Genomic DNA, 27,134 nt, shown 5'->3' with positions numbered 1-27,134 from the left:
GGCGTGCGCGCATCGTGATTTTGACCAACTTCGGGTCGATATTCCGGAACTTGGGGGATATATTCCAGTCCCAGAAACTCTAAACTAACTCTTGGTGGCCTTGTTTTGCAGTGAAGTGGAGACAGCAAAACTTTTTGAACGCTCACCTTCAAGCTTCTGGGCCGAAATATAGCCCACTTTACTTTAATACTGAAAAAGTAGCCGAGACCGCCTTACGCGCATCGTGATTTTGACAAACTTCGGGTGGATTTCCCGGAACTTGGGGGATATTTTCCAGTCCCTTGGGCGCTAAACTAGGTCCCGATGGCCTTGTTTTGAAGTGAAATGGACACAAGAAAGCTTTTTGAATGCTCACTTTCGAGGTTGTGGGCCGAAATATAGCCATACTTCACTTTAGGACTGAAACAGTAGCCGAGACCACGTTTCGCGCATCGTGATTTTGAGCAACTTCGGCTAGATTTCCCGGCACTTGCGAAATATTTTCCAGTCCCGGGGACTCTCAACTAACTACTGCTTGTCTTGGTTTGCAGTAAAATGGACACAGCGAAAGTTTTTGAACGCTCACTCTCGAGCTTCTGGGCCGAAATAGAGCCCCATTTTACTTTAAGACTGAAAGAGTAGGCGAGACCGTCTTGAGCGAATCGTGATTTGACCAATTTCGCGTTTATTTCCCGAAACTTGGAGGATATATTCCAGTCAAAGGGACTCTAAAGTAACTCCTGATGGCCTTGGTTTTCAGTGAAATGGACAGAGCACAACTTTGGAGCTTCTGGGCAGAAATATAGCCCCACTTTACTTTAAGAATGAAAGAGTAGATGAGACCGCCTTATGCGCATCGTAATTTTGACGAACTTCGAATGGATTTCCCGGAACTTGGGGTATATTTTCCAGGCCCTTGGACGCTAAACTAAGTCCTGATGGCCTTGTTTTGAAGTAAAATGGACACAACAAAACTTTTTGAATGCTCACTTTCTAGCTTGTGGGCCGAAATATAGCCACACTTCACTTTAGGACTGACACAGTAGCCGAGACCACATTACGCGCATCATGAATTTGATCAACTTCGGCTCGATTTCCGGGGACTTGGGGGATATTCTTCAGTCGCGGGGACTCTAAACTAACTTCTGATGGCCTTGGTTTGCACTGAAAGTGACAGAGCAAAACTTTTTAAACACTCACTTTGGAGCTTCTATGCCAAAATATTGCCCCATTTTACTTTAAGACTGAAAGAGTAGCCGAGACCACCTTACGCACATCGTGATTTTGACCAACTTCGGCTCGATTTACCGGAACGTGGGGGATATTTTCCAGTCCCGAGGACTCTTAAGTAATCTCTGATGGCCTTGGTTTGCATTGAAATAAATACAGCAAAACTTTTTGAAGGCTCACTTTTGAGCTTCTGGGCCGAAATATAGCCCCACTTCACTTTAAGACTGAAAGAGTAGCCGAGACCGTCTTACGCGCATCGTGATTTTGACCAACGTCTTTTCGATTTTCCGGAACTTGGGAAATACATTAGTAGTATAGGACGTTAATAGGGGTGGTAACCAATCAGGAGGCGATGCATATCATTAAAAAAGGCTCTCGACCAATCAGATTGCAGGATTTGCTAATTTGCATAATCAAGATGGCGCCTATTTATAAAATAGGTCGCGCATGCGCAGAGAAATAAGTTGAGATACAGGAAGTGAATTTCAAAAATTTTATTGACACAATTTTAAATTACATGGACGAGTATCCGTATGGAAACGACATGAAAGTGTTCGTGTCTACGACGCGTTTGTCGAAGACAAGTCCGTAGTGTTTGGTACGTGTGATGACCTTGAGATGTTTGGTGGCTGGGTTTCTGTAGAAGAAGTTGGGGTTAACGACGGGGATGTTGCGTCGTTGCTCGAGAGGTTGTCTAAGTTCGTCGAGTAGATTTTGTTCCATGACGTTGTAATTGAGTTGGTGTAATCCTCGTACATTGAGTGAGAAGCCTCGTACTTTGCAGCAGACTTTGCCTTGGTGAGTTTTGTACCCGTAATTCTTGGGTCCAGCGGAGGTGAAAGTGGTAATGAAGTCGCCGTCGTCGAGCTCGTTGGTCATCTCTCCGAGGTAATCGCCTAGCGGTAACGTCGGGTTGGCCTGGTTTGTGCGAGTAGATGACGGAATCAGTGTCAAAGTAGAGGACTTGTTGCTTTAACAGTTCCAGGTAGCTGTATAATTTGAGCCGAGCCCAGCAGGTGGTGAAAGCGGCGATGAAGATGTTGATTCGTCCGTTATCGGGTTGGTTGTCTTTGAGTTCGGAGTAGACGACCTCTAGGGCTTCGTCGTTGACGATTCTGACTTGTTTTATCTCGTGGAAGTGATTGGAAACGAGGGCGAAGAGTTGCGCTGCGGTGTAGGCGACTTCGGTAGTGGGTTTGTGTAGGTTTTCGCCGAACTTGCCCCAGAAGGAGTTGAGCATGAGTTTGGCGGTGGCTTTGCGTCCGGGGTTTTTCTGGATCATGTCCGGATCGAGAGCGATGCCTTCTTTCTGGTGGTATTGTTGCACGTACTGTGCCTTGTCTTGGGGGGTGTGACACCAGTTCGGGTAGCCAGCGGATTCCTGTTTGATTTTTAGCCAGGTGTTTACGTAATCAGCGAAGAGTCCCTTTCGCCGTTGTTCGGGTGGGAAATGGTGGACTTCGTGGATCTTGATGAGTGTGTATCCCATGGCAACGGCTTTCTGGATTTCGGGTGTGCACCAGGTCCCTCGTAGCGTACGTTGCTCGGCCGTGTGAGAGCATCGATGTGATTTCTCGAGGAGGGGTTTGTTCATTTCCTGTTCCACGCACGATCGGCAGAGTGGGAAGGTGAGTTTTTTATCGTGCCGAAAAGGTAGAACGGGATGGTAAAGTTCGTGAGGTGGTAGTATGTCCACTTTGGCCATACCGAAGTAGTGATGGATGTCTTGGTCGTCGGGGTTGACGATGACTTGTGGGTGTCCTATGGGGTATTCGCATTCCTTGTTGACCCAGGGGTAGAGCGACGTCACGTCCACGTACTTGGTTTGTTCCCCTTGGGTCACGTTGGTCACGTGATGCAGTTTGATGGCATTCGTGCGTCCTCCGAAGAAAGCGTCTCGGGGTTCGAGGGGGTGTACGATTTCGAACGTGTCTAGAAACTGGCTGAGATCAGGGTCGTTTTTGACTTCTAGGTTCCAGTCGCATTCCCACTTGACGCAGAGCTGGTAACCTTGGCGACTGAGAAGGTCGTGTTTGCGGAGTGTGGCCTCGTAGACTTCCTGCATGGTGCGATCGGCGTGATAGATGGGATATCGGTCTCGATGGGTCGGGAAACAGCGAGGACATCCGTGCCATAGACATCCGTGGAATTCGTAGACGGTTCGAGTGGTCGGATCGTATCCGTCCACGAGCTGATTGGCTAGTCGTACTTCGCCGCCGTTTCGTACCGTGAGGATACGATCGCCTTGACCCGTGCGTTGCAACGAGTGTTCTTGCCAGGCTAGCCATTTCAGGGCTTCGACGGACTGATTGGATCGGGCGCCGTGCCATCCTCGCGGGGGTCTGGAGGCGATGGTGTTGGGCTGGACGAGTTTCTTGCGCCAGAATCGGTTGCAGGCGGAGGCGATGGTGATGCATTTCTCCATGGGGTCAAAGTCGGCTTTTTGTTTGAATTCTTGCCGGAACTTTTGACATCCCGCTTTGAGGAGTTTGACGTCCGACTCGCAGTAGGCTTCCATTTCTTCCCTTAGTACGAAATGGTAGTCGTTGTCGACTTTCTCTTGGTACCACTGGTCGAACTCGGCTTTCTTTTTGGCGGACATGCCGTCGGGATCGTACATGTCTCTCGGAGGCATGGGTCCTTCGTACGCTTGGTTTTCTAGAGTGTTGAATTTGTGTGGGAAGAATCCCTTGTGTAGTTCGGTGATTCCGAAGGTGGCAGGAAAGTTGGCCAGAGGGAACGGGAGAAAGCAGAGGGAATCTTTGAAAGTCAGTCTGTCGGATTTTAGTGACAGTATCTTGGTGCCTATGGGGATTTGGTTCGTGACTTCTCGATGGGCGGTGTAACAGTGTTGCAGGATGAACATCCCGTCGTAGCCTTTGAGATTGTGAAAGATGACGATGACGTTCCGTTCCTTATTGTCCTGGTCGACGGTGAGACCTTCGAGGTGTTCGAACATGTCTGAGGTGCAGTTGCGCCCGTAGAAGGAGTGACATATCTCGTCATCGTCGCTTTCCAGGCAGAGTAGAATGGGTGTCTGATTCCCTTCGGCGTCTGTGGTGGCTTCGTAGTCGCAGTACACTTGAAGTGGTGGGTCTTTGTCTACAAAGACGCTCGTCTGGTCTGGATCGTTGGGTCCGGGTTCTTCGAAGGGTCGCCCGTTGACTTGGTCGCGGGGGACACGTATCCTTTCGGGCTCGTCTTCGTCTTCGGGGAGGCGTTGGATGTAACAACGGTGCGTCTTCAGATAGACTTGTTTTTCGCAGATGCGGCATTCGCCCCATCCGCACTTGTGACCCGTGGGACGCCCTCCTCGCTTGTTCTTGGGTTTAAGCTCGTAGACGTGACAACACTTCTCACACTTTTTGTAAGTGTTGCAGATGGAGGGGATGCTGAGACTCTGCCGTTGCAAGTGATCGTTGTAGCATCGGTCACCGAAGAATTGTCTGTGACACGATTGACAGATGGAGGTGGGTTCGGGAAACTTTCCGCGTGCTAGGGGTCGTTTTTTCTCGATGAAATCGGGGCAGTCTTTTCGTTTGCAGGCGGGACACCATTGACCTAGGCAGGGATGATGATGAAAGTCGTCGTGATCGTAGCCTCGATTGCATTCGTCGCAGAAGTAGGATTTGCCGAGGAATCCCTTAAACGAATTGCATCCGTCGTAGTGATCGTCTTCTTTGATGAGACGAATGATCTTGGTCGAGGGTTCGGGTCCCGCGTAGATGATCATGTGGGGTGGGTCGATGGACATGACTTTGAGCTGGTAGCCAGGTAAGGCGGCCTGAAACTTTTGCAGTTCGTAAATGCCGCAAGGTCCTTCGGGAACGTTGGCTCGACGGTGGAGGTCTTGGGCCAATCGCTCTTGGACAGGATAACCCTGTTTGAGATTGTAGTAATCTTGGTCACGTGAATTCTCGTTCGCGTCTACCCAGGCTTTCATGGTGACGATGGATCGGGCGCAGCAGAGAGTGTCTTTGTTTCGGATGGTCACGCGCGACCGTTTGACGATGTTCCGCACGGCGGCGCAACTCGGCCTGTATCGTTTTTTTCCACTGCCAGGACCTGGGGTACGTATGAAAGTGGTTTCCATGGTAAACGTGTCGTCGGGGGTGAATTCTTCGTTGGAGTTGAGTTTGGCCGCGAGAGACTGGAGATAAGTGGTTAGTCTTTCACCCCCTTCTTCGAATTCTCGCACGGTGAAGGTGGTGGATTGAAAGGCGTGCGTGAAGGCACGGGACTGCATGGTGAAATGGACCGTGGAGTTGGGTGTCAGGGTAGGATCCTGAGCGATTTGTTGCTCGATGGATCGTTGAAGGGCACGAGTCAATTCTTGGCCTATATTGTCATTGCGAGTCAAGTCTCTGTTTTGTTTGAGCGTGGCTTCGAATCGTTGTTTGTTGAGGACGTTTCTCCAGTTACGTCGAGCGCCTATGGGTCTCAATTCAAATTCTAGGGGTGGGCTTGCACCACCTCCTGTTTGGATCATCATGGGTTCGAGAGCTGGATCAAATATCCATTCATCGTCGTCGTCGAAGGGGAAGGCTTCGTCGTGGGTCCGTATGTTCTGTGAAGACAGTAAGGAGACAAATGTCACCAACATTGCTTTTTTATTTTAAGGTAACCAATTATGATACATGAGCATATGAGTGTCTAACTTCGATTTTTTGTTAGATACATGATTTAATGCGTTTCTAATACTACATCCTAAATAGAGTCTCTTTTTCTCTTGACGAATGTCGACATAATGCCCATAGTAAGCTACGTGATAAGGGCTATGCCCGTACAACGCTCTACAAACACTTAGATGACATTTCCTCCTGCGTATTTCTATGTGTCCGTACCCCCATTGTCGTTTCAGTTCGCCATAATCTAAGATTATTCTGTGAAGTGTACTCAGTTGTTTATTGTTCCTTCGATCGCGTATGCACTGCCAGGTTGATAAGTCAATCACGTAACACTTTATTTCTTCTGGTAACTTATCCCAGTGACTCTGTAATAAAAAATTGGTTACTTATAATTCGTAATGGTCCGCGTGTTGTATTTGATAAAAGGTAGGATAGCACCAAGTCTTTTCTATGGGGACGCGTCTCTTGGCCCCCTTTATATCGTAACCTAAACACGTTTCTTTAGGTTTGTCGTAAATGTCAATGTAACAGCCCATTATTTTAGTATCTCTGAATCTGTCTTCTTTTTTCTTTTTTATGCAACATCCTGCATCACATGGAACACGGACAATCTTAATGTGTCCTAGACCCCATTGTTCTTTCAGTTTGCCGTATTGTACTATTTCATTGAGAACACGTCGTAACTTTTTGTTTCTTCTACGTTCGAGTAGTATTTGATTCCTGGTTAGGCGCATGATGTAATCTTGTAGTTCTGGAGGAAGCCAATCCCAGCGGCTCTACGAATGTAAAAGTCTTTTAACATCGTTTATTCTGTAATAGGCATGATTAAGTCCGTACCCTAGAAATACTTCGAATGTGTGTTGTTCGTGTGTGTAGAATCCGTACACGACCATGTGCTTATTTTTCATTCCTGGAACTTTCCCTTTGGGACAATGCTTTAGCAGACATGTCTCTAGCTTGACTTTGATTGTACCTAGTCCCCAGGCTGCGCGTACATTGGCAAAGGCATGTATCTCGTTGCGCAGGGCTTTCCACATAGCACGTTTGCGTATGTCTAAGAGATACTGGACCTCTCTGAGGTGAAGGATGTATGACTGGATTTCGTGAGGTAGCCAATCCCAGTAACTCTATGAAAAGAAGGTGATGAAGTGAGTCTCAGTTGTCTAGGGAAGCTACGACCGTGCTTAGATAACAAGGCGTGTGACAGATCTCGCAGTACAACTTTTCATGGACCACTCCCTTCACCAACTGATCATCGAGTGCTTGGACGTAGCAATCGTAATGTGTGTAGTAACGACAGCACTTGGTACGAGCGCAGGTTTCGGTTCTAAGGATAACTTTATCACATAGGGTGCACGTTATATTATCCATTTTTAGATACTCACTGCTTCTTCTTCATGTTGATCCATGTGTTGGTTCATCTCCTCGTCAGTGATCTCAGTCATGATTCAGCGCTCAATACAAGTGAAGACACTCAGAGTGCCGTGAACGGGTCGGTCCGCTCGTTTTATAGTCACAGCAAGATAGTGTCCAGTCTACGACCGGGGGGTGTGGTGGGGGGATACCCCCCTATCCCCTGGGTCTACTCATACCACGTGACTTCTACTTGAGCTGCGATAGGTGGATGACTTGTTTAAAAGAGCGGGGTCAATGCATTTCAGTTTTTGGACATGTCAGTTGAACCTAGACGCAGTCGTCGACTTCGAGGTCTGGCACCCGAAGAAGCGCTTATTCAACAAGTTTGCTTCATTTGTCAGAGAGATATCGACATCGGTTCCTTGACGCTATGTCAACACACTCCATGCTGTCATGTCTTCATGCACCGACGTTGCTACCAGGAGATGAGAAGACAAGTGCGAACCTGTGGCAACTGCCGACGCGTGATCGAGGATGATCAGACGGAGATCGTGCTGGAAACCGATGAGGAACTCGAGGATGATGATGATATCGATCCGTTCGTGTTACCGTCAGGTGCGAATGGCTTAGTTAGATTTAGGCGAGAGTTGACGCGCTATTGTGATCAGGATAGACCTAGACGCTGTCATCACGAGGGGTCGTATATGTGGGATGAATTGCCGTATGGCATCGACCCCGACATTTGGCAACGTTATTATGACATGTTGGAAAATTTCGTGACTCTGTTTACGAATGAAACCATGCATGTGCACGGATGCGTGCGTCTCCCCGTAGAACCGACACGAGATATCAGGAATGTTTTGTACCGTCTATTCATATTTAACACTCCTTACTCCACGTTTAACTTGATTCGAATTCTAAGGTTCAGACTCTTCTTTAGACGCGTGGAAGGACTAAGGAATATTGTGATTCAGCATCTCTGTGTATTACCCTTTCCTGGAGGACCATCGATTTACAACGAGGACGGATTATGGAACTGACACTGTTTTTTTCTTTTTATAGTGTATGTACAACGTCAAAGAATTCTGGATGACATTTTGCATTTCAGAGACACGGGAAGACCCTTTGAGACGCACAATTCCTTGACGCGTTCGTGGAATCACTTGCGATTTCCCATTCCGGTCACGGTGTGGTTCCATTACTATCGCGAGTTGGTGAGCTTTGTGCTGAACTCAGAGGGGCGAAACTCCCTGTACATTCACGGCACCGTGTTCCTGCCATTCAACGTGATTGCGGTCGATCACATACGTATGGAAGTGTATCGCATGTTTTATTTCAACACCCCTTATAGAGTGTACAATTTCATACCCAGACTTAGGTTTCGGTTGTTGTTCATATCTTCGACCGCGTACGTGGACCAAATAAGTGTCGAACGATTGTTTGTGACCTCCCATGTCTCTGATAGTCTGTACCACGATGGTATGGCGTGTGAGTCTTGAAAAACAACAACAAAGAGTGTAACTTTTTCTTTTTAATGATGACAAAGAGTGTAACTTACAATTAAAAGTTTACAATTTCAAACGTTTCTTGGCTTGCATGATTTTCTTAACAACGCGTTCTGTCATGGTTTTACGTCCGGGTAATTTGTCGATGGCTTTGATCATCTTGGTGTCGGCTTTCCATTTGTCCTGTAAGTTCTTGGCCCGTGAATAGTCAATGTCGTGTTGTTTAGCCAGTTTGTCCAGACGATTGATCCCGGGGTCTCCTCGTGCTAGACGTTTCTTCAGTTTGGTACCAGGTCCCATGTACTGATAACCGGGCCAATGAAACTCGATCCCAGTCTTGCCCAACCATTTTTGAATGTCGACCCCGTACCCGCGTTGACGACGTCGGCGTCTCATAGGAGGTGCTTTTTTCTTAATCCGTGTCATATCTCAGTCTACGTCTTATCGGGGCGTCCCAATCTTCCCACCCTTCTCGTAACTTTTCGGCCTCTGTCTTCTTGGCCTTCTTATACTTTTTTGCCTTGCCTTTGGGACTGTAACCACCGTCGTCGTCGTCTTCAATACCGAGTGAACTCAGTAACTGCTTTCTCCCTGCAGAAAGGGCTGCCTTTTTCACACTCTTGCGGGGTTTGGATTGAATGGTAGGTTTGGGCGTTTTCAGCTCCTTTTTAAGACCTGTCGTGTCAAGGGGTTCTTGTTTGATGATCACGGGGGGTGCTTGTTCTTTGTTGGCTCCCTTGAGGATCTGTTTCAACAGATTTTCGACGGGGGTGTCGACCATGCCTTCGGGTTGTGCCGTTCCTTGGTACGAGATAGGACCGCTTTTACCCGTCCGTATGCGTTTCACCAGTTTACTTTCTTCAGAGGCGATGGATTTGGCCATCTTGACAGCCAGGCTGTCAGGAATACGCTTGTCTTTCAAGATGATATGTTGTTCAGCGGCCAAACGACCCGCTTTGTCCAACAAGGCATTCTCTGTAATCTGACCCTTGTAATAATCTTGCAATCGATTGAAATCTTGAACGGGTACCATCATGACTTCGTTCATACCTTCTGACTCAGAGACGTATCAGGAAACTCAGACAATTCTCTCAAGGCCGTCTCGTAACAGTCTTGCCAGTACCGTATGGATTCGTCTTTCTTTTCTAACTCGAGTTTGAGACTTTGAACGGTTTGCTTGCCTTTACCGCACTCACTGCATAACTCGATGCACCCACCGGGCGGCGTCGTATCTCGTTTCGTTTGACAGGTTTGGCAAAAGTCATCGAATTTTAAAGCCATGTACTCTTGATACAGGGCGTGGTACTTTCTCCCCCAGTACTCGGACGAGTCTTTCCATCGGGCTTCGCGTCGATTGGCCTCTTGCAGCAACTGCACGAGCTTAGGAATGGTCTCGTCTTCTCTCGGGGGATAATTGGGTACGACGTCGATCCCTTCCAAAGGGTAACCGTCTTCACTACGTCCTTTCACCGTACACAACATGCTTTGAAACAACCGCGTAACCCGCTCCAGAACCCCGCACCGTTTTGACTCAAGAGACGCTCTCTTCGACGCTTCAGGGAGTTTTTGCGTCTACCCACTTCGCGCAAAACCTTTTTATGCCTTTTCAGTTTCCCATAAGTTGTGGCGTCGATGGGTATCCTCTTTTTCAGCAAATTGAAAACCATCTCACTGATGGCGTTGATCTGATCTTTGTCTGCGAATTGCAACATCTGTTGACGTTTGTTCCGATTGGCTTCTTTCAGGATGTCCGTCAAGAAACGGCGTTGTCGTCGTAACCGCTTCATCGTGGACTTATGCACACGAGTGGATTGACGTACTCCTTTTATCGTCGTCTTGAGGCCACCACATTGTCTCTGATTCCTTTTGCTGCTTGACCCGCTAATTTCAATGCCGCTGTCACAAAGGTAGGTGAGGGTCCCGATAAGAACATACTGGCTCCTTCGGCGATCTTGTCTACCAAGCGACGTTTGCGCCGTGCCAGTGCTCCACCCCTCTGTTTACGTCTTTTCTTGGGCTTTGGTTTATGTCTCATTCTTTGTCTCCTTCGGTATGCCATGGTGACGAGTGAGGTGAACGACGGCTTGTACAATCTCTTTTATCGTCTTCGCGTAGCGGCTTCGAGTGCTTTCTTGGCACCGAAACCGGCCGCGCCTGACGCAGCACCCAAGGCCACTGCTTTACCGCCTGCTATCAGAGCGGGTATGAGAGCGGCTAAGGGAAAAATACCACCCTTCTGTCTCTTACGCGTCATCTTCCTCTTATTACCCCTCATCATCATCATCATCTTATTACCCATCATCATCTTCTTACTCCTCCTTTTCAACGTTCTTCTACGTCCTACGTACATGATGTTATGCAGCGCAAGCGTCTATCACGTGTCACTTTTATAGCGCCACGTGATGAAATCGTGTGTCGTAGTCTAGAACGTATCGGTCGAACGTGGGAGGTGTGAAATCCGTCACCACGTCGTCCAACGTTTGCATCTTGGTCAAAAACCCATCCAATTCATCCACACCCACCATCGCGTAGTTTCTCAGTTCGGTCAGCGTCTTTTCGTAGGTCGTGTAGGCGAACTTGGACATGTCCATCTTGAACGAATACTTCTTGAAATCGTTCCACCCTTTCAGTAAGGTGGCAAAAGCCGTCAATCCAATCGCTGCGTACCCGTCTTTCCACACGGATCCCAAGACGATACTCGCGGCTACACACAGTAAGGACAGTCCGTTGAGAATGGCATTACACAATTTGTGATGATCAAACATCTGTCTTCGACACCACCAATACTTGTGATAGAAGGCATACAACCCGTCCAAACGTTTCAGAGAGTCCAACTCCACCACGGTGGTGAAAGGTTCATCCAATAGACAGACCGAAGTGCGGATACTTTTTTTCATCGTCTAGGGCGTCGTTTTTTCTTACGTCTCCACAGGCGTCGTACCCCTCGACTCGCAGCTGCACTGGCCGCACCCAGGGCAGCGGCCCTTCCAACTCGGATGCCTGTTCTCGCGGCGCGTTTACCCACTGCTTTAGCCAATGCCAAGGCAGCACCTTTACTGACCGGTGCTAACGTTGACAGGGCACTTGTAATAGCACCACCCCACTGCTTTCTCCTTTTATTTCTACCTCTTCTCATGGTTGTTCTCTCAGTTACGTACACTGGTAGAATTGCGTGTGACGGTAGGACGTTGTCCGTTTTTATAGGTGGTCGTGATCGTGTTGGTGGTCGTGATACCCGCAATTCGACGACCTGCGGCCGTTTGTTGTTGTTGGTTCAAAATCTCTTCCAGTTGTTGCTGCATCTCAGCTTGGTTGAGAGTACGGTCTCCTCGCCTTCTTCTTCGACCCCCTCGAGAAGGAGGTGTGGAGTCGTCACCGCTACTTGAACCTCCTCCACCGCCTCCGCCTCCGCCTCCACCTCCACCGCCTCCACCGCCTCCACCTCCTCTACCTCCTCTGCCTCTGCCTCTGCCTCTACCACCGCTCCCACTGGCGCTACTTCTTCTGCGACTCCCAGCATCACTGGACGACGTCGGTGTGTTTTGACGCGGGACGCGTCTAGGTCGTTTCCCTCCTCGGGTAGCTCTTGCCAAGGGTGTGTCGTCTGTTATTCGGGTTGAACCGACACCCACTGTGACGTTGGATCGCGAGGGTCCTGGGACAGCACTACCGACACCCGCGGGGACGTTGGTCTGTGACGCGCCCGCAGTGCCTACTCCGACTCGAGAGACATTGGGCAGAGGTGGTGTCGACAGTTCCGATCGCGGTGAAGGAACGGGAGTACTCGTTCGAAATGTAGACCCCAAAGGCGAATAATCTTCCAGAGCCGAAAGGTTGATCTCGTCAATGTCGAAAGAGCTGATAGAGCTCATCTCTCTCTTGCTATCTTCTTCTCTGCGAGTTCTCGTTGTTTATGAACCAAATAATCGAAACCTTCCCCATTATATGCATTGATGATGGACCGTACTTGACGGTAACTCTCGCATTCGCTGACCTGTCTCATTGGTTCGTAGTCCAGCTCATTGGGATTCATGATGTATTTGAGCCTGTTTTTACACAGGTGAATGAATAGCGGAAACCACTCGACCTCGCTCCTCAACATGATGTAAACTGATGGCATCGTACGAATCCTTCGTCTTTTAACACATTGCTGAGGACACGTTGATCGTCCTGACTGGCTGGATGAAGATCCAATAGCATGTAACCGTAAGGTCGATCCGTGACCTTTCGAAACGTGTCCAACACCTCCTGCCATTGCGTGGGAAACGATTGCAGTAATAGATTTCGTATCCCCAACTGATCCCTAGGGTTCTTGAAGGCCGCGATGTAATGTGCGTTTCTTGAAATGGTCTTGGCGAATTTTCCGTTGGGGAATAGATCCTGACACAAGTAAATCACCGTGATGTTCCGATGATGCGAGTGTTTGGTGAAGAGATCCAACACGCGCTTGTCGTTGCCCCCCTCGTCCATCAGATCGTCCAGGACCAACACACCCCCTCCAGGAAACCATCGGGGTAACTGGTCGCTGTCTGGGATGCCTTCGTGAAACTTGACCCCGCCCTTCTTGAGCTTTTGGAAACCCTCTTGCCACGAGCCGTAGCAGTAATGAATACTATGGGGTGGTTCTCGGAACAAGTCACCGTTCTCCAAGAGCAGTTTGGTGGTGAACACCGTCTTACCGCAACCTGACGGACCCGCTATCAACAAACTCGACGGTGTGTGAAATTGAAACGCTTTGCGTCGTTCCATGATCTCGAAAAAATGGTCCAGGGTCTCGAGACGCTCGGTGTTTTATCCAAACATCGTGGCCAGAGGGGTCTTGACGGCCGGTATGCGTTTCAATAGACTCAAGAGGGTGGTTCTACGATTGAAACAGATGGGTTTTTTCTTTGCCTTTGAAGGTGCAGATCTCTTTTTTCTAGGTTTCTTGGCGAATTTTCTCAAGTCTCCGAACTTGTCTTCGTACCAATGCCTCTTTTTCATTCTTCTTTTCCTATCTTCCTTCTCGGAAAGCATCGGCTTAGCAGGCGCTGCTCTTGGAGCCATTGGAGCAGGTTGAAGAGCGACTCTTCTTCTTCTTGCTGGTTGTGGTTGTTTTTGTCGTACCATGTTGAAAGTACTAGGCTGAGGTGTTTTTTTACCCGGTTTTCCGTAGCGTTTTTCCAAATTTGCTATCACGTCGTCCAAATATCTATGCCCTCTAAACTGTAGATCCATGAATGACTACAACTCAAAAATGAACGCTTTTTATTTTCAAACAGCTTAATTTATAGCAAATGACGCACTCCTCTAAAGGAACCGCACGTGTCCTGGTGACACGGGGTTTTACAAATCTTGCGCCAGGTCAACTCGTCCACGATCAAACGTTTCAACATCTGTCCTACTTTACGATCGTTCTCTACAAACTCGTTTTTCTTAAAACGACTCAAGAACGAGTTCATGTCACGACCTTCAGCTCGGTCGATCAGGAACATCAAGGCGTAGTCACCGCAACTCTGACTGAACAGTGACTGTAAACTCTTGCCGTTGTAAATATGGTACTTGAAATGACGGTCCAACCACGCTTGGAGAGGTTGGACGGTTCCGTACGTATCCAACGGTAGACCGTAACTGTCCAGGATCTCGCACTTGTCCTTGTAGGCCCACAAAGCGATCCAATGCATGCCCGGTTTGTCGTGAGGGTCCGTGTTCACGATGTAAGCGGTCGGTCCTTCTTGATGCAATGTCCTGGGGAGACGATCGCAAGGGACCGTCCCGTAAAAGACACATCGTAGTGACGGATTCGTGCGTGCCAAATGATCCAATTGTAAATTATTCAAGGCTACTTTCTCCATTTTTTCTTCTTCTCTCTCATTGATACACGTCGTAGGTGACCACTCGGTTCTCGTTGACTTCCAGCAAGTTCTCGAATTCGGCGTATAACAAGACGGTCAGGTTTTCTCCCGGGTTGGCTCCAAAATCAATCATCACACGCAGCTCGCCTGACTGCTTGGGGTTCAACACTGGACTGTCCAAACATCCGTTGGCTGTGTTGTCAAATACAAACAGGTTGGTTCTCTTGCCGTGACCCCAGTCCACTTTTCTTACCATGTTTCCTTTTCCACGACACAACGCTCCCGAGGCTTGGAGGAATCTGTAGTAGCCTCTCTGATCTTTTTCGTCCCCATCGTGATCGAGCTCCAAGGTCTCGTAGGGGTATTCTTCACCTCTCACCAATTGTTTGATGGAGGAGATATTGAATCTTCCAAAATTGAACGGACTCTCTGTGATGGTTCCATTGAAGGCAGCTTGTTTCAACATCCCTACTACTAACCGATTAGGTAGCTGATTGTGGAAAGGATTGTTGCACTCGAAATGACGATCGTCGCTGGGATGAGAGTAAGTACGAATTTCTCCTCTGACCGTGGGGTAAGTGACCACTCTTCCACTTTTCATGTTAGACATGACTTCTCGGTACACCGATGGAGTCACTCTCACTTGAGACAGGAATAATCTCACATTCACGTCGGGTTCTGTCAGTCTCAGAGAAGCGGCACCGCCCCATCGGATGGTCCACAGAGCGGGGTCATTGAAGTACATGTCTATCTGGATCTGCACGCCGGGTACCATTAACTTGCTGAGATGAAACACTTCCAGGTAAGGTTTGAACCTCAGAGTCACTCTCTTTCCACCGATGAACTGGACTCGTGCATCGACCAAGTTCTTGAGATCTTGTGATAGCGCTTTGTAATCATTGTGAGCTGGATTTAGCTTATTGGCCGTCAATTGATCTGCATCTCCGTCGTCTGGTACGCCGAGACAATTGTACCACCCATTGGGTGCCAGGATCGTTTCACCGTCGTCTCGGTCGTAGTTCAACAGCGCTTCTAGGTAGGCTTTGTAGTGGTAAGTATCGGTCTGAGGGCTGATGAGAGTCCCATTCAATCTCACGTTGATCTGTTTGAAGAGGGTGTTGGCAATATTGTTGGCGAGTCCCAGGACATCCGCAGCCAGCAGATTCGAAGCGTCACTTTTCTTGACACCCCATTCCACTTCAAAGAAACTCTCGTTCAAGTCGATAAAGTCTTCCTGAGGGTCGACTTGAAACGTCACCGGGTTGATGCCCGTATTGAACGGATTGATTCTCACCACACGGCGAGACGCCATGCTCAGATCCGTGGGAGGGACACTGAACATGTTCAGGCGAGGGTTACGAACCCCCGCCGACCTGGCATGAGCCACCATGTCCGTCATCGTCGTCGTCTACGTCGTCGTTTCCTTCTCACCGCGGACTGTACCCAACGATAGTTTGGAAGTTTTGAGCGTGCGCGGAGGATAGAACCACCTTTATACGTACGTACCCCTACAGGGATACGCCTCACGCGTCTCGAGTAGATGGGAATCATAGTCCAAAGAGGTCTTTTCTCACTCTTTTGGATAACGCCCGTTGGATCTCTTGCGTCGCTTTACGTTTCACGGCTCTTGTCGCTCCTCTCTTGACCCCTGCGAGTCCTCCTCTCCAATTGGGCTTTCTTCCTTTACCGCCCGCATTTAAACCTTTCACCCCCTCCATGGCCGCCTCGCTCAAAACGTCTCTTAGCATTTTAGGACCACGTTTCTTGACGTCTCTCCAGATGGGTCCGAATCCGTCTCCAGATTGCTTGATTTTATCGGGCTGAAATCGTACTAGGGTTCCACCGATCATTCTTTCTTGAAGTGTAACGTCACGATCGTATTGCCACTACCAAACTTCACTAGTTTACCAGTTGTCTCAGCCACTTGCACCTCTATAATGTCTAGGACGTCTTTGCGCACGGGAATATATTGAATGTGGTAAGGTTCGAAATACTGAGTACCTTCACCTTTTCGAATCAAGTTGACCTCTCTCAGTAAATCCGTGACTTGATTCCCCACCACGCTGCTACCTCCCACGTCGGAGTACACAAACAGGGGACGTGAAGTGCTCCCCACCACAGCTTCAAACGCCTTGTTCAGGTTCAGAAAACGCCAATTGCAATAGACGCTGAGTCTCAAAAAAGTTTCAGTCGATGGTTCTGTTAAGATTGTCCAAAAAACAGGTGCAGGGTCGTGTAAGTCCCCTTGGGTGGCAATGTCGGGAATTTCATCTTTGAAGAATTCGATCTGCAAGTTAGGTCCCAGTTCGTACTTAATTGGGTACGAAGTTCCCTTCTTAATGATCCACCCCATTTTAATAGCCAGGTCGACATTGAATTGTAATACAGGCACGTCTGTGGGTTCTCGTAAGGTATCCTCATTGTTTGTGACCAATTCATTGCCTTCCCACTTGAAGTCTACGTAGGTTCTCTTCCCAGCAGACGTGACATATTTGGCCTTTAATTTGGGTCCATTGTCCGCAAAGATGCGTTGTCTCTGGAAAAATGCGATCATGGATTTCATGAATCCAACTCCATCCACGTTTTGGAACACTTGTTTGAGAGCCTCCGTATCGAATCGTGTGGCTCCCAGATTATATCCGCTACCGCTGATGCGTCGCCACAAGTAAGAGGCCAAGGTGACTTTTTTATCATCAGGATCGGACGGTGACAAGGCTAGAAGCGTCACTTGATCATCCGGCAAGGTGATGCTGCTCAGACCCACTTTCCATCCTAGCCCCTCCAGGCGTATGGGATTAGGCAACCTGATCTTGAAATTGTTCGCCACGTTTTTAGGAAACTCTTTCTTACTGCTGTGACTGGGTAAGCTGACGTAAAAACTCATCCTTTCTTGAAATGCAGTGTGATCGTGGTCACGCCCGATGCAAAGTCCACCAGTTTTCCGTCGTCCTCAGATACTTGCACCTCAACAATGTCCAAGACGGACGAGCGCACTGGTAGATATAGGATGTGTCTCGGTTGAAAGTCGACGACGCTCTGATCGTAATGAACTTGTTTCAACAGATCATTGACTTGATCCCCCACTACCATACTCTGTGCAACATTCGAATACACGAACAAGGAACGACGGTTCTTACCAAACGCCTCTTCGTAACTACGGTCCAGGTCCGTGAACACCCAATTGATGAAACAACTCAAATGTAACTCACTCGAGTCGATCTTGTAAAATAGTTCGTCACCAGTATCAGCAGGTACGATCAAGTCCGTTGCGTTGGGTACGACCTCGGCGGGAAACTCTTTTCTCAAGTTTGGTCCCAAGACGTAACCCTGTTGTCCGTCATCATTCATACCCATCTTGACCCATTTCATCTTCTTGGCCAATTCGATACCGATCGACATCCTGGGATACAAGGTATCACCATTCATCACGAGAGTAGTGCTCGTTCTCGAGTTGTCAATGATGCATTCTCCCTTCTCTGCACGACGCATGACCGTGTAAAGCAATTCGTCAGGATCGCTTGCGTTGCTCTTTTTCTTATACATGGTCGCACCGACATCAGTTCTATCTCTCAATCTCCACAGGTATCTATCTCGTATAATGTTCATGAACTCTGTACCGGTCCTAGGCGTGAAGCCCAAATCACCTTCTCGAAGCACAAAAATGACCCACATGTACATGTCTCTAGACCCATCCACCATATCGATCCACCAGAATTGAAACAGAATATCCTGTTTCGAGTCCATCTTACGAGTCGTTTCCGGAAACGAGAGGTCGCTGACACCCACTTTCCATCCCGGTTCTCTCAACTGCAACGGGTTCGGCAGACGGTTCTTGAAACTGTTGGCCTTGTTGTCCGGAAACTCGTTCGTGCTGGCATTGCTCATCAACTGCACGTAAAGTTCATGGGGAGACTCACCCATCCTTAAAGTGTAATGTCACCGAGGTCACGCCCGAGGAAAAATCCACTAGTTTTCCGTCGTTCTCGGCCAATTGCACCTCCAATATATCCATCACGTTGCTTCGTACGGGTTTATATTGTATGTAGGTGGGTTCGAAGTTGACCTTGTCAGGGTCGTGAGGGACTTCTCTCAAGAGGTCCGTCACGCGATTCCCCGTGATCGTGCTGCGTCCTACATTCGAATACAAATACATGGGAGGACGAATACTATGACTGACTTTTACGTCACCCCCATAGTGCTCATCGTAGATCTCGTTCAGATAATCAATGCGCCAATTGCAATAGGGACTGAGCTGTAAGGACCCGTCGTTCGTGATGTTCCAAAAATTCGTGGATTGCACGTTGAGTTGATCCTTCCAATCGGTTTTGAAAGGGGGTACCACATCGTCCTTGAAGAGTTTAACCACGTGATGACCCAATCTGTAATTGGCTAGTCCAGGCTTTTCCACCCACTTGAGTTTCTTGACCAATTCAGGACCAAACCATATTTTCGGACGCAATAGTACCGTGTCACCGGGAGTTTCTTCGAGGAAGGTATCCGTATTGTCTATGATTAATGTGTCCCCTTCCCAACGAAACACCGCGTAGTACTTCTTCCCGTCTGGAGTGCGTAGAGTTTCTTTTTCATTTTCCATGAAGTGCGTCAGACGATCTTGGTAACGACCCACCAAGTATCGCATGAGCGATTTCCCACTCGTGACTTTGACTCGGTCCTCGTGCAGATCAGACCCACGGATGGTAAAGGTGTTACGGTAGGAATTAGGATACCATTTACCGTCTGAACTCAGTGTTTGTGATTCCATACTCCATTTAAATTCCAAAAGTTTGTCGTCGTCTTCGAAGAGGTGGGGTCGGTGAGGCAGTTGTTGGAAACGTCGAGGGGGTGGAGGCGGATAAGAAACACTACTCAAACCCACTTTCCACTCCTTGTCTGACTCAAACAGGAGCGGGTTCGGCAGACGGTTCTTGAAACTGCTTGCCTTGTTGTCCGGAAACTCACTGGTGCTAGCATTGCTCATCAACTGCACGTAAAAGTCTCTCATTGTTTCTTAGTCTTGGGCTTTTGGGTCACGTACAGTCCCTTTTTATCCACCCAACTGTCGTACTTGACTGGCCAACCTTTCCAGCGCACCAAGACTTTATCCCCTTTTCGTTTGACGATCTTCTCGATGCGGAACAAATCGTCGTCTTTCACATTCACCTTTTGCAAATCCTGCGCGTAAAACGTGCCCTCGACCGTCGTGCCGTCCCATTCTTCCACCTTGTACGTGGTGACCTTCCCAGGACGCACTCGGCGTATCACAAACACCTCCTCGGTCCAACCGGGTAAATACCCTTTCTTGAACTGACGGAACTTCTTGTTCAATCTCACACGATCCCCGACGTTGAGTGTCGGTCGTCTCGATGTTTTACCCTTTTTCTTTCCGTAAAGAGTCTCCCAGACGTCCTCGCTATTGGCTAAAGTCACTTGATCGGGAGCCATCTTGATACTGCGATGATACGACCGATTGTACCCTCGGACTAGATCTTGTAACACGGGTACAAACTTCAACGTATTCTTCACGGTGAAGTACCGGTATAAACGTTCTTTCAGGGTCCGATTGAACCGTTCCACCACGCTGGCTTTCGTATCACCCCGAGTCGAAAAATGATGAATGCCTTTCTGCTTCATCAAATCCTGAAACGTCTTATTGTAGAATTCCTTCCCGTCGTCCGTCTGAAGATTGAGGGGTTTTCTATCTCCTTTCAAGATATTAGACATGCCCTCCGTCACCGCTTTACCCGTCTTGCTCTTCAAGGGCTGGACCCAGGCGTGCTTGGAAAACACGTCCACGACCGTCAAGAGATAACGATACCCTCGATTGTACCTGGCAATGTTGCTCACCTCGATCAGGTCGGCCGTCCACTGCTCGTCGATGCCGAACACTACCACCGGGGCTGTGGGAAACCGACGACGTCTGGGTTTGTGCAACGTGTACCCCAAATCACGCTGCAGGACCTCTCTTGCACGGGGTACAGAAATCTTATTGGCCTTAGCGAATCGCGTCAGACCACCCAGACTACCGGGTCTGGAAGGATCCCGATACCGTCCCAGTAACGTTCCGGTCGAAAGCGGCTTTTGCTTCTTTTGACTTTTCTTCATAGTCTATAAAGTTTGTACACGCACCGTCTCCACAACTCGAAACGTTGCTCACGTACCTCGAGATACTTCTTAAATGAATCGGGCTGGCGTTTCAACCACAAGATATAAACGACAAAACGCATCACGTTGGGTTCGACGTCGGTATAGTCAAACACCTCCAAGGGTGAATCGCTTAAATCGTAAGGGATGGGTTCACCCTGTCCGTATCGTGCATAGACACTAGTGCACTTGGAACACAAGGTCGTCCAACACCATCGATCGGCTAGGGTCGTGCACATTCTCGAGATGAACCAACTCAAAGCATGAGACATGATGATCATTTTAAACCCAATTTTTATTCAAACTTTCTTATATAGGTACAAAACGTCGTGCCTGATTGGTTCTTACGTAAAAATAGACTCTGATTGGATAACACGAAAAAGAAGGCAAAAATACCTAGTCTGAATCTGAATCAACGTGTTCCATGTTCTTAAGATCTCGTCCGTACTCATTATCACAGTCTTCCTCGTAGGTATCCATCGCATAATATCTACAATTTTTCCTGCCACATTCCCCTTTACCGGGTCTCCACTTCAGGGCTTCAACCTCGTTCCCCTTCACATAGAATGCTTGTCGCATACTCTCCTTACACTCACCACACAGGTCATCCTCATCCGCTTCAATGGCACCAAAGAAAAACCGATCCTTCCACAGATTACGCTGATGCATGAGGTCGTAGATCAACTCTTCCAACTTCAGACACGTTTCCCTGTAATCTCCCTTGCTGAAAGTCAGTAACTCTGACACCCTGGGACTCTCGTCGGACTCCAACACCCGTCGTGATAGGTCACGAGCAAAACGTAAGGGTTCAAACAGATCACGGATGACCTCGCTCATACTGAACGTGAGGTGATTCGTGGCGATCAAACAGACACGCTCAGCGTCCACGATGGGATCCCGACAAGGAACGAATTTGAATTGACCGCTACCACTTCTGTACATCACGCGACACCACTCACCACAGAACAAAAACACGTGTTCGTTCTTCTTCATCATCTCCAAAATCGTACCACCCCAGTCAGGACGACGTCTCATCAAGAGCTCAAAAGACCACAGACTATCAGGTATTTGACCTAACGGTTCGAAGAGATTGTCAAAAATGTACATGTCCACTCGGACATCCTGAATGGCATCGAGATCTCTTAGCGTGTGTACCTTCTTATCCAATATCTGATCCACGAGGTCCCGAATCTGGTTCGAGTTGCTATAGTAATTCATCTCTGCACCCCCTCAGACAAACTCGTTAAACTTCTTTCCTTCTCGATCCGCTCGCTTCGTGATCTCCAAGCCAGACAAATGAGGATAGCAATCACGCACACCCCAGTCAATCAAGTGCCTCTGGAGCCTATAGTACAAAGGAGAGACAAGACGTATCTCCAAATCAATGATCCTAGCGTGTAACGGTCTTTCGCCTTCTTTTTCGACTGAATCCACTACAGCATAAGCTCGATTCAACTGTTGTCTAAGATCTTCAAGGATCTCTTGCACGTCTCTCTCATCCAAAATCCTAGGATTCATTACCGCGAATGATTTTCACTGCGACGTGCGTGCTCCTTTTATACCCGCGCGTCACCTCCACATTTACTCAGTACGCGTACTTTCACGGATCACGCGCTCATTTTCTAAACCAATCGGAACGAAGACCGTCACATGATCCCATCACACCACACGTCACTGATTGGTCAAAAACGTCAATAAAGTCGAACCACGCATTCTATCACGAGTCACTTTTCAGCAGAAGTCGTCATGGATTCACGCGTCGAGCCCGTCAAGAAAAAGAAAAAAATGTCCAAAAAGAAACTGGAACTGCACTTACCCCAGAGAGTGGAAAGAGAAGGTAAACTACAATCCACTTTAGATAGATGGTTATTTAAAAAACCTCGTGCCAGACTCCGTTTCAAAGAACGCGTCCTCCTCAAAGAGATCACCACGGACTCGGTCAGTTGGACCACCGTCCCTCTCAAAGGCTTCTCGGAACCCTTGAGCGCCTTTTCGATCCAACGCAAAGAAGTCAAACGCCAAATGAAAAGTAACCATGCACAGCGAAGGCAAAGACTGACACTCAAAAACATTCGAAAAACCAGACACGTCCTAGAAACCATGCTAAGAGAAAACACCTTGATGGGATACTAACTCTATATTTCATCATATAGACAATGAAAAGCTACCTGCCATTCAAGGTGGATGCATGACCGTGATCAGTGAATCACCTCCTCGAACCGTGCAAGTCATGGAACCCATGGGACTCGATAGGTTCAAGAAAGACAACCTCATAGAACTACCGCCTGAAGTGGATCACCGAGGAGAATCAACCGAAGTCCAAGTGTTGGAGGAATTCGATCCCGATCAGTTCCTGAACCAAATGACACCCCAAGTTCCCATCTGTCCCCGATGTATGGTACCCATGAAATACGGGTGTGTGAAAACCAAAGAAGGTGGTACCTGGTTTGAGTATTACCGATGTCCCTCTGAACGATTCTACACTAAGTGTTATGTGACCTGTGGTATCAATGAAGGTGTGGGTGGCTACCTAAAACGCGTCGACGAACAGACCCACCCCTGCTACAGGAACATCGACCCAGCCCGTTTCCGATGTCTATGCAACAAGTCCCTGGTCTTAGCCACCTCCCACTCCCAGTCCAACCCCGACAGGCTCTATCTCAAGTGTCCCAAGCGTAATTGCAAGTTCTTTCAATGGATCGACGAATACCCACGCGGGATAGCTCAAGACATACTGATTCATGGACAGAACCCAAACTAAGAATGGCAGGGTAGCGCGTTGGGCTCATAACCCAGAGGTCCGAGGATCGAAACCTCGCCCCGCCCATCTTAACACAGACACAGTTTTCAAAAAAACACTCCGTTTTTTATTTTTATACACATTAAGTAAGTAAACTATCATTTGCATCTATCATAGATCTCATTGTCACTTGATCACATTGGTTAAACGTGCTGTAATAAAAGTTAATTACATCAACATAGCGTTTCGCCGTCTTCTTTCGTTTTTGAGTCCACGTAGACTGAAACGGTTCAAAACCGTAGCACAGCATCATTCTGTGAAACGTGATCCTGTCTACAGGCGGCTTCACTGTCTGGTTCCAAACAAGGTTCTTGCGAATACACTTGATGGCATTAAACAATGTTCTTCCAAACACTTTCTCCGCAACGCGGTATTGACGTCTGCTGCGCGTCCAATTCTCACGCTGTTCGTCCGCGAAGAACAGGATCTGGTGCAACATCACCTCGAGCTGACTTGAGTCCTTAAAACGGATAAACCACCGACGGCCTGACAACAAATCTCGGATCGGGAAATCCATCGCTTCGTAAAAGCGGGTCCATGGCTCGTCCATCATATAGATCGCCTCATCGTAGGTCACATCAGGTTTTCTCGGCACGTGGTTTTGCAGGCCAATCTCTCTCAAGGCCATGATAGCGCTCAATACAAGTTCAATGACTCAGAGTGAAGAGCGGACGAGGTCGATCCGCTTTATAAACACACACCAACCAATCACAGCTCAAGCAGAAGTCACGTGGTATGAGTAGACCCAGGGGATAGGGGGGTATCCCCCCAACCACGCCCCCCGGTCGTAGACTGGACACTATCTTGCCGTGACTATAAAACGATCTGCCCGTTCACTCCAAGTCATTCAACTTGTATGGGAGCCCATTAAAGAAGACTCTGGACCGTTACATTGCTGTGGCTTCTCAACGTCCCAAGTGAGTAATGGAATCGTTAGAGCATTGTAATTACGAGTTAAACACCTTGAGAAATCGAGTGAGTGAGTGGATGGAGGATGAAGAAGAAGAGACCCCTTTGTACAGGGACCTAGAAAACCTTTTAGGTTTCATCGGGGTGGCTCTAGACGCAGTCGATCTTTTATCCCTCGAAGAGAAGTTGACGGGTGCCGACGAGGACGACATAAATGATCTAGTGATTCATGTAGACTGGGTACGAAACGTATACAGACAATTATTATGAATCTATTTTTTCCAGACATGGAACACGACCATTGCTACGTATGCAAACAAAAAAGACCATGCTGTCGCAAACCAATCCTCGAATTGGGTAGAAATGGGACCCACGACAAATCAATACGCCCCGTCAAGGGAAAGTTGATAGAAGCCTGGGGACTAGGGTGTGTATGGAAAACCTGTTGCGGGGCCATCTATGGCATGTACCTCGACACGGAAACCAACCGTTACGCACCCGTCTTCCTGGGAAACCACTATGCTGAGGCCCTGTCACGTGTCAATCATGTTAAATCGTTCTTGTAAATAAAAGGGCGCAGGTCGCTAGGATCTTGCACACGTCCCACTATGTAAAGTCGTGTCTGTCCAATAAAAATGTTGTTGTTCCATTTTTTCAGACTCATGTCATTCGCTAACCCAAAGTGTCTATGGTGTAAGGAAGGATTCACCCCTAATCACAGTATCAACGACTACTTTGTGAGCATTTGTTGCGGCCAATTCTATCACGGAACCTGTAGATCACGCCACTCGCCAACACACTGCCCTCATTGCAAAACCGTGAATTTCGGTGAACCTCACGATGACCTCCCCAAAACCAAGTCCTAAAGAGGTAAGCGCTTCAACGGTCTAAAACGGTTAAAAATTGAGTCGTGGTCTTTAAAAAATTTTTTATTTTTTCACTAGAGACCCCTGGCCTGTAAAATCAAATTAGATGAACCACACCCAGGCGAAGATGTCACGCTCCTCTTCCTAGCACAACATTTTCCCTACCCGTGGTACCTGAGAAAAGACCTCTCAGACCTATGGCCCTTCGGACGCGTGTTCGAATCCTCCTCAGGCCTTCACGGAGAATTTATTGCACCACAGACCATGATGCTATCCCTCGTGCACCTAGGAACCCATGACGTGCAAGCCCTAGGCATGATGAAAGATATCACACAACAAACCATGTATATTCTCTCGTTAAAGGATCTTTATTAAAAAAAAATGTTTTTTCACTCTGTGGGTTGTTGTTGTGGTGAAATTTCCTTCACAAATGCTTGGTACGCCAACTCTTCTCTATTGGCAGCATCGCCCCTCCACTCCTTCCATCCTGCCAAAAATCCATCCGGCAAATTCTCCAAACACACAGGGTCATTAAACGATCTTGACGTGTCCGCAAGCATCTTATCAGACAGCATTCTTCGGAACCTCATCGCCTCATCCGCCAGCTTCGTCACTTCTTTCTTCAGGACAACATCCATGGCGTCAGAAATCGCAGTACTCATTATCCTTCCAAGAATACCCTCATGAACTGTACTCATCACTCTCTCTGCAAAGTCTTTGTCGTGCGGCAACACCTCTTCAGCAACACTCTCCACCTTCGCCTTGATATCCCTTGTTGGCAACCTCATTCTTGTCGATACACAAAAACAATACTCACTCGATACTCCCGCAAACCCATTTTTATAACCCCTATACGAACCTCGATTTCAGGCATTGGCTAGCGCCCTATTTGGACATGCACGTGACCTTCTCTGCGCATGCGCGACCTATTTTATAAATAGGCGCCATCTTGATTATGCAAATTAGCAAATCCTGCAATCTGATTGGTCGAGAGCCTTTTTTAATGATATGCATCGCCTCCTGATTGGTTACCACCCCTATTAACGTCCTATACTACTTACATTCAACTCCTAAGGACTCTAAACTAACTCCTGATAGACTTGGTTTGCAGTGAAATAGACACAGTAATTTTTTTTGAGCTTTGAGCTTGTGGGCCGAAATAGAGCCCCACTTCACTTTAAGACTGAAGGAGTAGCCGACACCGCCTTAAGCGCACCGTGATTTTGACCAACTTCGGCTCGATTTGCCGGAACTTGGGGGATATTTTCCAGTCCCGGGGACTCTAAACTAACTCCTGATCGCCTTGCTTTGCATTGAAATGGACACAGCAAAAACTTTTTGAACGCTCACGTTTGAGCTTGTGGGCCGAAATATAGCCACACTTTAGTTTAAGACTGAAACAGTAGCCGAGACCGCATTTCGCGCATGGTGATTTTGATCAACTTCGGCTCGCTTTCCCGGAACTTGGGGAATATTTTCCAGTTCCGGGGACCCTAAACTAATTTTTGATAGCCTTGGTTTGCAGTGAAATGCACACAGCAAAACTTTTTGAACGCTCACTTTCGAGCTTCTGGACAGGAATATAGCCCGACTTTACTTTAAAACTGAAAGAGTAGCCGAAACCGCCTTACGTATATCGTAATTTTGACGAACTTCGAATGGATTTCCCGGAACTTGGCGTATATTTTCCAGTCCCTTGGACGCTGAACTAAGTCCTGATGGCCTTGTTTTGAAGTGAAATGGACACAGCAAAACTTTTTGAACGCTCACTTTCTAGCTTGTGGGCCGAAATATAGGCACACTTGACTTTAAGACTGAAACAGTAGCCGACACCACGTTACGCGAATCATGAATTTGATCAAGTTCGGCTCCAATTCCCGGGACTT

General features: G+C 48.0%; 2 protein-coding genes across 2 annotated transcripts; one reads left to right on the top strand and one right to left on the bottom strand.

The window, feature by feature from the left end:
• Nucleotides 1–14,548: 14,548 nt before the first annotated feature.
• LOC149096710 (uncharacterized protein F54H12.2-like) lies at nt 14,549–16,199 on the bottom strand. Its single transcript, XM_089281750.1, has one exon. The coding sequence runs from the start codon at nt 15,929–15,931 to the stop codon at nt 14,549–14,551; it is 1,383 nt and encodes a 460-aa protein (XP_089137876.1). The 5' UTR covers nt 15,932–16,199.
• An 8,821-nt stretch (nt 16,200–25,020) lies between these two features.
• LOC149096709 (uncharacterized) lies at nt 25,021–25,629 on the top strand. Its single transcript, XM_089281307.1, has 2 exons — nt 25,021–25,252; nt 25,327–25,629. Exons 1-2 carry the CDS (start codon nt 25,223–25,225, stop codon nt 25,621–25,623), a joined length of 327 nt encoding a protein of 108 aa, XP_089137433.1. The 5' UTR covers nt 25,021–25,222; the 3' UTR covers nt 25,624–25,629.
• The last annotated feature ends 1,505 nt before the right edge of the window (nt 25,630–27,134 follow it).

Source organism: Orbicella faveolata, unplaced genomic scaffold (genome assembly GCF_042242905.1).
Source record: "Orbicella faveolata isolate gen_17 unplaced genomic scaffold, um_ofav_v1 contig_48, whole genome shotgun sequence".
NCBI lineage: Eukaryota > Metazoa > Cnidaria > Anthozoa > Scleractinia > Merulinidae > Orbicella > Orbicella faveolata.
This window is presented reverse-complemented; position numbering and strand designations above follow the sequence as displayed.

Excerpts from the sequence above, each read along its gene's own strand:
- LOC149096709 (XM_089281307.1), top strand. The coding sequence starts at position 25,223 with ATGACCTCCCCAAAACCAAGTCCTAAAGAG. Across the intron at positions 25,253-25,326 it reads CAAAACCAAGTCCTAAAGAG|AGACCCCTGGCCTGTAAAAT; the intron begins GTAAGCGCTTCA and ends TTTTTTCACTAG.
- LOC149096710 (XM_089281750.1), bottom strand. The coding sequence starts at position 15,931 with ATGACGGACATGGTGGCTCATGCCAGGTCGGCGGGGGTTCGTAACCCT.